The sequence below is a fragment of the Lagenorhynchus albirostris genome, chromosome 2 (assembly GCF_949774975.1).
Source record: "Lagenorhynchus albirostris chromosome 2, mLagAlb1.1, whole genome shotgun sequence".
Classification (NCBI taxonomy): domain Eukaryota; kingdom Metazoa; phylum Chordata; class Mammalia; order Artiodactyla; family Delphinidae; genus Lagenorhynchus; species Lagenorhynchus albirostris.
Genome location: NC_083096.1, coordinates 41,028,253 through 41,042,228, shown reverse-complemented (window position 1 = coordinate 41,042,228; position 13,976 = coordinate 41,028,253). Strand labels below are relative to the sequence as shown.

General features: G+C 37.8%; 1 protein-coding gene and 1 pseudogene across 3 annotated transcripts in view; one reads left to right on the top strand and one right to left on the bottom strand.

Moving 5' to 3' along the window:
- The window catches only part of RPS6KC1 (ribosomal protein S6 kinase C1), a 212,595-nt gene that overhangs the window by 183,700 nt on the left and 14,919 nt on the right, over positions 1 to 13,976 (bottom strand). For all 3 annotated transcript variants that reach the window (XM_060131314.1, XM_060131349.1, XM_060131322.1), the window contains exons 2-3: positions 9,167 to 9,202; positions 2,606 to 2,726 (exon numbers count right to left, since the gene is read on the bottom strand). In XM_060131314.1, the coding sequence (XP_059987297.1) occupies positions 2,606 to 2,726; positions 9,167 to 9,202 (157 nt within the window). The remainder of the gene's footprint in view (positions 1 to 2,605; positions 2,727 to 9,166; positions 9,203 to 13,976) is intronic.
- Positions 1,635 to 2,382, top strand: LOC132515774 (NADH dehydrogenase [ubiquinone] flavoprotein 2, mitochondrial-like; annotated as a pseudogene).

Sequence of the window (13,976 nt, the reverse complement as noted above, 5' to 3'; positions counted from 1 at the left end):
AAACTGTCTAGTTTGAAAACTAACGTCCATATACTTTGACTCTACAACTCCACATGCAGAAACTGATTTTTAAAAAATAACAGGATGGGACTTCCCTGGTGGCGCAGTGGCTAAGAATCTGCCCGCCAATGCAGGGGACATGGGTTCGAGCCCTGGTCCAGGAAGATCCCACATGCCATGAAGCAACTAAGCCCATGCTCCACAACTACTGAGCCTGCGCTCTAGAACCTGTGAGCCACAACTATTGAGCCCACATGCCACAACTACTGAAGCCTGCATGCCTAGAGCCTGTGCTCCGCAACAAGAGAAGACGCCACAATGAGAACCCGTGCACTGCAACAAACAGTAGCCCCCACTCGCCACAACTAGAGAAAGCCAGCACGCAGCAATGAAGACTCAACACAGCCAAAAATTAATTAATTTTAAAATAAATAACAGGATGAATATAAAGCTGTCCATACAAGAAAATTTATGGTAAAGTTATAGAAAAAACAAGAAATAACATTCTGTACTCTGTTGGTCAAGGTCCAGTCAAGGGATTAAAAAACATATCAATTTTTTTAACAAAGAGAATTTAATATAAAAAAAAGTAAACTAAGGGCTTTCCTGGTGGCGCAGTGGTTGAGAGTCCGCCTGCCGATGCAGGGGACACGGGTTCGTGCCCTGGAGCGGCTGGGCCCGTGAGCCATGGTCGCTGAGCCTGCACGTCCAGAGCCTGTGCTCCGCAATGGAAGAGGCCACAACAGTGAGAGGCCCGTGTACCGCAAAAAATAAAAGAAAAAGAAAAAGTAAACTAAGTAAGTGAAAACGAAGGCAAAAAAAGAACACCAAAGTATCAAAATAACAGAAAATAACAAGTGTTGGCAAGGAGGAAGAGAAACTGGAACCGTTATGCACAGCTAGTGGAAATGTAAAATAGAGCAGCCACTAAGGAAAACAATATGATGGTTCCTCAGAAAATTAAAAATAAAATTACCATATGATCCAGTAATTCCACTTTCGGTATATACCCAAAAGAATTAAAAGCAGGAATTGAACTGATATGTGTACACCCATGTTCACAGCAGTATTATTTTTAATAGCCAAAGGGTAAAAGCAATCAAAGTGTTCACTGATGAATGAAAAAATAAACAAAATGGTGTCTACACACACAATGGACTATATTCAGACACAAGAAGGAAATTTTGACACATGCTATTGATACAACATAGGTGAATCTTGAGAAATTATGCTAAGTGAAATGAGCCAGTCACAAAAGGACAAATACTGTATGATTTCACTTATATGAGGTGTCGATCCACAGTTGGTTGAATCCATAGATGCAGAACCTGCAGATCCAGAGGGCTGACTACACAACACCATTTTATATAAGGGACATGAGCATCCACAGATTCTGGTATCCACAGGGCGTCCTGGAACCAATCCCCCACAGACACCAAGGGACAACTGTATAAGAATAATTCAATGTCACCTCATGTTCCTACAGGGTTTTTCTATTTGCTTCATCGGTTAGAGTTTGAGTTGTTGTTCTGGTGCTGTTTTCTCATGAAAGAAAGGAGTAAATGCATTCTAACAAAACCACAGCAAGAACATGAAAAAACAGGTGACCTGAAAGGTCTGCAGTTTGGCCTGCCATGTTCCTCTCCGTGGCACTCGGGCCCACGCGGCCTGCCTCACTGCCCAGTGGGGAAGACATATAAGGAATTTGCATAAGACAACTGTGCAGAATGGAGCTGGAGGAGCCTTATTTGTGCAGAGAGATACTCCTGAGAATAACCCAGATACTCCATTTGATTTCACACCAGAAAACTATAAGAGGATAGAGGCCATTGTAAAAAACTACCCAGAAGGGCATAAAGCAGCAGCTGTGCTTCCAGTCCTGGATTTAGCCCAAAGACAGAATGGATGGCTGCCCATCTCTGCTATGAACAAGGCTGCAAAAGTTTTATAAATACCTCCAATGAGAGTATATGAAGTAGCAACTTTTTATACAATGTATAATAGAGGGCCAGTTGAAAGTATCATATTCAAGTCTGCACTACTATACCTTGCATGCTTTGAAATTCTGACAGCATACTGGAGACTACTCAGAAAAAGCTTGGAATAAAGGTTGGGGAGACTACACCTGACAAACTTTTCACTCTTATAGAAGTGGAATGTTTAGGGGCCTGTGTAAATGCACCAATGATTCAAATAAATGACAACTACTATGAGGATCTGACACTTAAGGATACTGAAGAAATTACTGATGAATCCAAAGCTGGCAAAATCCCAAAATCTGGGCCAAGGAGTGGACGATTCTCATGTGAACCAGCCAGAGGTCTTACCTCTTTGATTGAACCAACTAAAGGCCTTGGCTTTGGTGTGCAAGCAGGCCTTTAATTTATATTCAATAGCAAATATGTCACTGGAGAAATAAAATAGGAATCTCCTATCTTAAAAAAAAAAAGAACATGAAAAAACAACTTCAATTGCTTGAGGCATGATAGGAATTATCTTAATAAGGGGCTTCTGACTTCATGGTACAGTGTTTCAGTGTTCAGTATATATACATAATTAGCTAATCATCACTTTTCAAAATCACAATTTCAAAATAATCACTTACCAAACACTATTCCTTTAGCAAATGGAGGAAACAATTCTGAACGTCGGAATAAGTTTTTGTGAATTTGCCATAGTTCTTTGTGTAGTTTCTTAAAGTCACTGTATCTCTTCCATACAATTATCTAAAGAGAGAAGATAATTAAATGTGTAACTCACAGTGAAACCATAGATATCTGAAAAACAAATAATCTTTTTATTCAAGTGCTCAAAATTGTCATGCAAAGGCAAACATATACGTTCTAACCAATATGGTTAACTGTCTAAAATTAACTAATAATATTTTATTTAAAAATATAAAGCAGCAATTCTTCCTCAAACTGTTCTGTTTGGGTTTTTAAATTTCATTTTAAACAAGTACTATTTTCTTCATACTAGAAACATATCAACCTGGTACAAAAAAGGTTTACACTACATAAAATGTCACTTAACCTCTTCAAACATTAATTACTATTACCCTGGAAATGAGTTAGATGTCAAAATATATATTCATCTCAAAAACAGCATGTTTATAAACACAAAGTAGTTTAGACAATTTTTAAACATAAAAAACATACTCAGCACTTGCCTAAAAGAATAATCTGAAAAACCCTGAAAAAAAATGGCTTTGTAGCAAATAGTTAACCTAAACTTCTGCATTTCATAAACCTCAATAAAAATAGTAACAAGATTTCAGGAGGCAAGGTAACTCCTGATCAGAATATCACTAAAATTAGGATATTTCAAAAAACAAAATAACAATCATTTAGATTATACAACATGTAAAAGTTTACTTTCATTAGTTTAAATTATTGTCTAAACTTATTTAGATTAAATTAGAAAGAAAAAAACACTTAATAAAAAGAATTTGACACATGGCCTTGATGTCGCTGATTCAGCCCCTCAGTTGCCACAAAATAGGGTAAAACTGAGTTTTTAATTCCATTACCTGGTATATTGGGGCCTTTACTTCTGAAAAACCTAATTATTTCACTTCTAACAAACTCAATAGTGTAATGCTAATAAGCAAATCTTAGGCCAAAGAGATAACCAAGTGTGATTTAAGAGACTTGTCAAAAAATCTACTCCTGTATATAAGAAATTCTTCACTAAACTCTGCCATACTATCAAAAATTCTACCATGATTACTAAGTGTCTTGCTTTAATATAGAAGACTTGCTTTTAATCCTAGGAGACTAGTCAGACTATAATATGAATTAATTTAAACAAACTGCTTCCTCCTTATCCTTCCTTTTATTCATTTACTTGACAACAAAAATAGTCATCAAAACAAATATTTTCATGAGCCTACTTTATGCTAGGCACTGTGTTGGCACAAAGGATGAAGAAATGAGAAACAAAGTCCCTCCTTTAAAGAGTTCCCTGTCAAATTAGGAAGAATAAGCCAACACAATAACTACATCACAAGACAGCATGATAAATGCTTAAAACAGTAGCCCAAGCGTATTACGGAAGGAGCACCTACACAAAGTACTGACTTAGGTGGGCACACTGAAGGGACATAACAGCTAGAACAACAACAAAAAAAAAAGACAGAGAGAGAGAAGTGGTTGGGAATGAAGTATTTAAAAGGAGAGTGAGATGCCAAATATAATTATTAAATTTTGGCTTTTGCAACTAGATAAATAGTAGTGTTATTCCCTAAGGTGAAGAGCAAAGGAGAAAACACTGTTTTGAGATAAGAACGAAGTTCAATTTTAGACATATTTTATTTAGGTGCATGTGAGGCATTTAATTGGAGTTGTCCAATAGAAAAGACAGGTTTGGAGTTCAAGAGCAAAAACTAAACAAGAGGTATTAACTGGGGAGTCATCGGGAGAGAGGTGGTAATCACTCAGAAAACATTTCTCAGCATTTCTAACAAGATGAGGAATCTAACAACTGAATGATGGGGGTCAGGCAGAAGTAAAGAAGAAACCAAGCACAAAGTAAGTATTTAAGAAGCTCAGCTATGCCATGACACATGACACCTGGATGGAAGAAGAGATTTTATTTTAAATGGAAGTAAACAAGACAAATGCTGACAGCAGAAAATCAACAGTTCCAGTAAAAGACAGAGTAAGAGGAACTAACTGAGAGAGCCAAACCAACACTCGAAAAGTAAAAGGTCTCAGGACAGTGAGATTACAAGTGATTTTAATTTTCTTATCTTGCTTCTCTGTAGTTTCTAATTTTGATATATTAACATAATTTTGTCACGGGAAAATAGTGTTATTTTTATATTTTTTAAATAGATCAAATTATGGTGCTACCACACTTGCCAAGGGCTTAAGGGGGAAATGGGTGGTGGGCTCATGACGGTAATCCTTTTTTTTTTTTTTTTTTGGTCTGTGTTAGGTCTTTGTTGCCACGCGGGGGCTTTCTCTAGTTGCGGCGAGTGGGGACTACCCTTTGTTGCGGTGCGCGGGCTTCTCACTGAGGTGGCTTCTCTTGTTGCGGAGCATGGGCTCTAGGTGCACGGGCTTCAGTAGTTGTAGCACGCAGGCTCAGTAGTTGTGGCACGCAGGCTCAGCAGTTGTGGCTCGCGGGCTCTAGAGCACAGGCTCAGTAGTTGTGGCACACGGGCTTAGTTGCTCTGTGGCACGTGGGATCTTCCCGGACCAGGGCTCGAACCCGTGCCTACACTGGCAGGTGGATTCTTAACCACTGCGCCACCAGTGAAGTCCTCATGACAGTAATCTTACATAAGGGAAATGCAATCCTTAAAGCCATTATAAATGAGACATGAGAACTATTCAAAAGACTGAAGCTCATGGAAACAATTAAATCTGCAGATAAAATTTATATTCTAGAGTCCGCCTGCCGATTCAGGGGATACAGGTTTGTGCCCCGGTCCGGGAAGATCCCACATACCACGGAGCGGCTGGGCCCGTGAGCCATGGCCGCTGAGCCTGCGCGTCCAGAGCCTGTACTCCACAACAGGAGAGGCCACAACAGTGAGAGGCCCACGTACCACAAAAAAAAAAAAAAAAATTATATTCTAGTTAGGGTCATTTTCAGATAAAGTCAGAGTAACTTAAAGGGCAAAAGTCAACAATTGAATCACAATAATAATAATAATACCATGGCATATAAACCAGTAGATAGTCTGTCATAGCAAAAATTAGAGAACCTGTGTTTCTTCACCATGCCCTAATTTATTCACTCATATATTCCTTATTCTGGACTCTAAGACTGTAGAAGTGAAATACCTAAGAGCAAATATAAACCCTCAAAAAAGGCAGGAAATCAAAGCATCCCCAAAATGTCACCATCTACTGCCTCCTTTTCTTCTTACTCCTTTTGAGCTTGGACATTTCTAGAAATCTTCAAAATGTAAATGTGAACAAAAGCACATGTCCATTACATCAGCAAGTATGGATGTCTATAACTGGACTATACAAAGTCCCAAAAGATACATGTAAAACATATTTTTTCTAATAATCAATTCTTTCCTATCAGGGAAAAAAAGTTATATTAACAGCTATTACTCTGCAGAACCAACCCTGCAGAAATTTCCTATTTATTATAGTTACTCTGAATAAAATTCCTCAATTAAATATTAGTTCAGTGACAATCATAATAGACTACAAATTTAATAAAAGCTTAATTTTCATTAAAAACACTGCCTTAAATACTTTTTACATAAAACAAATGCTTTCTTTTCAGATAATTTCTCTTAACGATACCAAAAAAACTTTAGATCTTTTACAAAACCACTCAATTCAATTAACTTTGTCCTTTTTACTCTCATATAATATTTAAAACTAGCTGGATCATCTTTTCCTATAACATCACTACCATACTATCTGCTTACAGATTTTCTTTCCTCCCCTTTTGAAGAGCTTTTTCTTTCCCTTGACACATTTCCGAATGTGCTCAAATAGCTTTTCTAAAACTATTTTATTTATGAAATGACTTCAACGTTAGAGATTTCTGACATGATACATAGAAAGTTCTATTTTGATTCTCCCTTCCCACATTTCCCCAGTGAAATTTACTACCTAGAGAAAAACAGAGCTATAGGTTACTTTTTTTTTTAAAGGTGGGGGGAGGAGGGCACAACATCTCCATCTTTTTCTTTACCTTCTGCAAGTGTTCAGAGCAGCGGTCCCCAACCTTTTTGGCACCAGGGACCAGTTTCGTGGAAGACACTTTTTCCACGGATTGGGGGGGGAGGGAGGGAGAGGCATGGGGGGGGTTCATGCGGTAACTCGAGCAATGGGGAGCGGCAGATGAAGCTTTGCTCGCTCACCTGCCACTCACCTCCTGCTGTGCGGCCCAGTTCCTAACAGACCACGGATCAGTACCAGTCCGTGGCCCGGGGCATTGGGGACCCCTGCTCTAGAGAATCTACTGAACAAGAAGCTACATTAACTATTGCTGTCCCCCTTAAGATTCACCCATGCTGCTCTTAATAAATAAAAATTTAGAGGGAATTTTTAAAAGATAAAAAGAAAAAACTATCCTGGATAATTTTAAATTATTTACTCCATATGAGTGTTTTGGCATCCTTAGAAGAAAACAGAGCTATCTGGTAGCATGCACCAAGGGGTGTGTGTGTGTGTGTGTGTGTGTGTGTGTGTGTGTGTGTGTGTGTGTGTGTGTGTGTGTGTGTGTGTGTGTGTGTGTATAAAAGAGCCAAATTTCTCCACTTTTATAAGGATACCATATTATTAGCCCTATACTTGCTTAGACAAGCAGTACATCTACTGATCTTCAATAGCACTTGTGAAGCATGACTAAATTCTAAGCAATAACTAAATGAATCTGTTAACAGAGAAAGAAAGTGAAAAAAAAGGAAATAGAAACAAATTCTAGGTGGTAAAATTCCTCTCCTAAATAAGAATTCCAATGTTTAAATGAAATACGTGGGAAACCAAAAAATGTTGCTATAACTTCAAGGTTATTTATACTTCAAGAAGCAAGCTAGACAGAAGACATTCTTTTCAAAATTGTATTCCATTTCTAACAAAGGACCATGCAATCATCTAACTAAAGGACACTTACAAGAGTTTTCTGATGAATGGTTCACCAACAGTTGTTATTATAAAAGAGATTTCCCCAAAAAAGGATTAAGGAAATGGCAGAGAGTATGTTCATGGATAGGTTGGTTCAGGATTCTCCCTGGAAAAGGGGAACATCAAGCTACAAACTACAGCACAGCAATCACAAACTACAGCACAGCAATCACTACAGCACAGAAACACAACCCATTTTCAATTCTAACAGAGTTGTAAATTTTCAAAAGCAGAATAGCCTGGTATTGACTATTAATTCAACATAATTAATAGAATTCTAAGGAATAGTTCATACTAATCAACTGACACTTAAGTAAAAACAGTACTTTATCAATCAAAGGTACAAGTTATTTTCACTGCCATTTTGAAAGGATAGAGATATATAGATACAGATCTAGACATAGATCTAGATATAGCCTTTTCTTCCTAAATAACAATATTACAATATTCTCTTCCTGGCTATAGGTGGGGGGTGGGGTGAGATATCTTAAAACCGCTAAGGAAAAAGTATGAAATCATTTTAAAATGTGTCTTTTATTGAACTCTTTTTAAGAACAGGACAAAAACAAGTATCAGATCAGATATAGCAAGTAACGGTAATATATAAAAGTTAAAATATTATCTAAATATGTGTCACAAATTCAAACCAACCGGCAGCAAACAATCAACTTAAATCTATGAATCAAGCCAGGTATGTACAGTAAGGAGTAGTGGGGTTTGTGGCTAAATAGAAAGCATATAGCCCACCTGAAGACATTAAAATGCAATTAAAAAAATAACTTGCAGAATCAAGACTGCCAATTTACAACATCTGTTTTAAACACTTTAGTAGGAAGAAAAAATATATATATATATCTATATGCTCTTCTAATCCTACTGTAAATAAGCAAGGACCAAAATGAAAGTAAATTTTAAAATGTTAAAAAAAAAGCTAACTCCTCACAGTTAGGATTCCTAAAGGATATATAACAAGGATAAAGTAATTATAAATAGAGAATTCCACAGCTTTAAGCAAAAATATAACAAGCTGTTATTTCAGAAAGAGGGAAATAGTCTGTAAAAGAACTACAAAATTTTAAAAAGAAACATCTACACCCAAAGCAGTTTTCTAACATGCCAACTCAGTATAAAAATGAAAGTAAACGGAAACACATAATTTATTATTATGATCTTTAAAATTAGTACTAGTTACCAAATACTTCCTTTTTTTTTTTTTTTTTTTTTTACCAAACAGGCATCATGATTTTGAAATAGGTAAAGAGGGGCCCTTAACTGATACTGAAATCTTATGAGTGGTAGTTATCAGAAAAATTATCACATTATTAAACGGCACTATAATTCCTGAAATTCTTATTTATATAACTTAACACCTACTGAAACTTAACATGTACTTAATAGGTCTGAAATAAGATACTTCAGCTATTGTTTAATGAATTGCAGACAATCTCCAGATAAACATACAAATACAAAAACTGACATACAAATAATTGTTTCCTCAATAAAGCATTTAATTAAATTTTTGTCAAATACATAAAATAAAATTTTCATATGGATAAACATGTTACCTCCTGGACATCCTCTGGATTTCTTCGTGAAACAACCTAAAACAAAGCATACACATAAATCATTTCATTACTTTCAACAGAATTTGTATGAAAAATTCAATTTGCTTAAAGAAAAAGAAATACTATATCATATCACTTACACAGAAGTCAGTTATATAATAACGTCGGTATCTGAAACACATACTAAAAAATTAAGCAAAAAGGCAACTAAAATAAAGTCCACATGCTAAAGTTCATGTATTATTACATTCACAAGAGAATGCCTCATGCTTTCCCTCTTACTTGACATAATTCTAACAGCTTGTCTATCCCCCTTTCCAGCCTACATATAAATCAGAAGCACAAAAAGCAGCTGCACCTGGACAAAGTATACAAAAGGACAGCACTGCTTTTTTTCTTTTTTCTTTTTTTAATTTTTCGTTTTTTGTCTTTTTTTCTGTATTATTTCTTACAACTGTATGTGAATCTACAATTAGCTCAATAAAAATTTCAAGTTAAAAAAAAAACAGCAACCACAATGCTCCCATACACCACTATCTGTTAGAAGTAATCACTGACCTCCTAATGGTGAAGAAGAAAACAAAAGTAACCCATAAAAAATTATATACATCATCCTCATCCTTAAGGAGTTCCTGGTTGAAGGCATAAAACAGTAAACATGATAAGATGGCCATTCTGTAAGTACAGACTGAGATAGGAACAGGGATGTGGGTGCAAATAAAACAGACAGAAAAGGTCAGGGAAAACATCAAAGATGAAGGATGAGGGGGAGGAGAGGATTCCAGACACAAGAGAAGGAATGCTGGACAAGCTGGAATGCAAGGAGCTTTAGGGTCGCTTGCGAGCTGCATTTTACAGTTAAATTCAAATTTAAATTCCTAAGACTGACTGCATATGGGCCTTTAAGGTGTGATTGGCACCTGGCATCATCCCTTACTATCCTGCAAGGCCCTAGGACCTAACCCCATTACCTCTTGGACCCCCACCCCATCTTTCCACCCACACAGATCTCTTTTCCAGGAGGTCAAATTTATCAAGTGCATCCCCACCCCTACCTGAGGGCTACCATGCTCACTGTTCCCTTTGCCTGAAATGCTTTTCCCCTCAGTATTTTCATGGGTTGTTCCTTCATCTCTTTCAAATCTTTACCCAAATGTCAATTTCTCAGCGAGGACTTTTCTGTCCTTCCTATTTAAAATACAGCTCTACTCACACCTGGCATTCTCTATCCTTTTCCCCTGATTTATGGTTCTGAAAATATTATGCTATGTATTTTACTTGTTATCTATTTTGTAACCTGTGTGTAGGCAAGGACTTTTGTCTCTTTTGTTCACTGCTATACTCCCCTGGCCAGTAGTTGACTTGTGGTAAATATTCAGTAAATATTCAAGGATTAAATTTTAAGAATTATATACATCATTTGGGGACAAATAATCCTATCAATATTCCCTGAGCAAGCCAAAAAGTCTAACAACATTTACAAAGGATTCCTCACAAAATTTACAAAAAAGAAGAAGGCTGGGTGCTTAAATCATCAAACAGCATTGTAGAGTAGGAAAATCTCACATTAGATACATAATACCCTCTACGCAAATGTAAAAATCATGAATTTGATGCTACAGTATGTATTTTGCAGAAACAAACAAAAAGATACATCAAACATATTAAAATGGTTGCCTGTGGATGAGAGGGGAAAAGTCCTTGATGACTGGTGACAATGAACTGGGAGATTACAATCAACTCAACACTACTCCTGAGGTCCAAAACAAAAAGTATACTATTTAAATTCAGACAAACCTGGGTTCAAATTATAGTTGCTCCACTTACAGGTTTGGTCTCCTCTGTAAAATGAGGATAATACTGCCTAGGTTTGATCTCCTCTGTAAAATGGGGATAATAGTCCCAGCCTGGCCTGGCTGTAATTGACATCAAATACGAACAGAGCAAGAACTCCATAATTAAAAAGTCATCTCCCTCTCTCTCTTACTAGAGAATTTAACACAAGAATGCTAACAGAGGGACTTCCCTGGTGGCAGAGTGGTTAAGAATCTGCCTGCCAATGCAGGGGACACGGATTCGAACCCTGGTCCGGGAAGATCCCACATGCCACGAAGCAACTAAGCCCGTGCGCCCCAACTACTGAGCCTGCGCTCTAGAGCCTGTGAGCTGCAACTACTGAGCCTGCGTGCCACAACTACTGAAGCCCACACGCCTAGAGCCCGTGCTCCACAAGAGAAGCCACCACAATGAGAAGCCCAAGCACCGCAACAAAGAGTACCCCCACTCACTGCAACAAGAGAAACCCCGTGCGCAGCAATGAAGACCCAACACAGCCAAAAATAAATAAATAAATAAATTTATAAATAAATTAATTAAAAAAAAGAATGCCAACAGAAAAGGTTTTCAATTTCTTGCCACTCCATTCTCCAATTTTCAGGATATAAAATTTGGTGAAATCTCTTAGCAATTTTCATTAATTTAGAACAGTGCTGTCCAATAGTACTTTGTCTGATGATGGAAGGAAATGTTCCCTATCTGCACTGTTCAACACAGTAGCCTCTGGCCACATGCTTCTGTGTGGCTACTGAGCACTTGAAATATGGCTACTGCAACTGAAGAACTTAATTTTTAATCTTATTTCATTTAAATTAAATTTAAATAAAAGTAGCCACATACGGCTAATGGCTACCATACTAAACAACACAGATTTAAAGTAAGAGGTTAGAAAGGTAACTAACAACCATATATTATTCAAATACTGGATTTTAGCTATTACTTTCAAATTCCAACCCTCCCCGAAAAAACTTTCCAAAAGTTTCTGGAAACACATACACCTTTCCAAAAGTATGGTGTGTTTCACATAATTAAATGATTTAATTTTGCCTCCTATAATTTTTTCTTATATTTTTGTAAAATGTGGTAACAAGAAGAAAGTTAGAGATAATCAATCCACTAATATCCACCCACCAAAAATAATCAACATATGATCACTGGCAGTAAGATTTATTCAGCTGTTCCTTACATTCTAAGATGTACCTTTCTGAAAATTTACTAATTTCCTTAATTTTTTTTTTGTTTGTTTGTTTTTTTGGGGTTTTTTTGCAGTACGTGGGCCTCTTACTGCCGTGGCCTCTCCCGTTGCGGAGCATAGGCTCCGGACGCGCAGGCTCAGCGGCCATGGCTCACGGGCCCAGCCGCTCCGCGGCATGTGGGATCTTCCCGGACCGGGGCATGAACCCGCGTCCCCTGCATCGGCAGGCGGACTCTCAACCACTGCGCCACCAGGGAAGCCCCTAATTTCCTTAATTTACAACTCAATCATTTTATAAATATACTAAAGTACCTTGCCATTTTAAATAATCTTTTTTTACACATGCAAATGATCTTTTTGTGACAAAAGAAATTATTTCCTGGTTTGGTGTATGTATCAGAAGTATCACATTTTAGATTTTCCTCAAGTAAGCCATTCCAGAAATCAAATATATGTGTACTGCAATAAGCAAAAATACATTAGTAATCCCCTAATGATATCCACAATTTTAAAACCATTTCATCAGAAATAACCAATCTGATTATGATTCCTCACCCACGCTCTTACTGGCTCACATACTTCTGCTGTGTGCTAGGGCTACGATGGTGAGCAAAAGAAAAGTCCCTGCCTTCACACCTCCCAGAGCTCACAGTCTGGTGGTGCGCAAGACTGTAGTGTGCTAAGCAACAGAGTAAGAAGTGCTTCATCCTAGGTGCTTCCCATGATACTGAATGCTCGCTGAATTCTCCTTGTCCAGACCACAGTGGCATCCCAGAAGCAGACAAGAACAGTTTAGTGACTTAAGACCTTCAATGTTTTCACAGTAAGTTACTCATGGTTATTACAGAAAATCAAAGCCTAAGTACTCAAACTACCTAAGTGAAGGTCTTAAATTATTTTTTAATATTTATTTATTTATTTACTTTATTTTTGGCTGTGTTGGGTCTTAGTTACAGCACATGCGATCTTTGTTGCAACATACGGGATCTTTCATTGTGGCATGAAGGCTCTTCATTGCAGTGCAGGGGCTTTTCTCTAGTTGTGGCACGCCGGCTCAGGTGTGGCGCATGGGCTCCAGAGCACGTGGGCTCTGTAATTGTGGCACATGCACTATCTAGTCGTGGCTCACATGCTCAGTAGTTGCAGCATGCGGGCTTAGTTGCCCCGTGGCATGTGGGATCTTAGTTCCCTGACCAAGGATCGAACCTGCATCCCCTGCACTGGAAGGCGGATTCTTAACCACTGGACCACCAGGGAAGTCCCAAAGGTCTTTAATTTTTAAGCTCCCAAATGGAACTTCTCTTCACCCTCACATACTTCTCATATGAAAGGGGGAAAATTTACTTAGGCATAGTTCAGAAAATTAAGTCAAAAGCTATTTCCTGAGCATTAATTATCCTTTTCCCAAACAACATAAAGAAAGCTTAGTGGAAATCATGTCTGGAAAGTAGAAGGCCTGATTCTCCTCTTTCCTCTTTGGTTTTTTTGCTCTTCTTTTGCAGGTTCTTCTTCCTCCTTCTACCCTCAACACTCTGTAATCACTCCAAGAATCAGTCCTAACTCTGCTTCTTAGCTTCCTTTTTAGTATTAAGAGAGAAAGTCCATATCCATGCTAATACTGTTCAAGGCACTGTGCTAGGCATGTGGCGGGGCGGGGGGCGGGGGGGACCTTGACTTTGTACATTTGCATTTGCAAAGCATTTTATTGATATATCAGTGTTTCATGTTACTCTCTCAGCAACCTATGAATTAGGCAGAAGTGGTTATTATGAGTCCTCC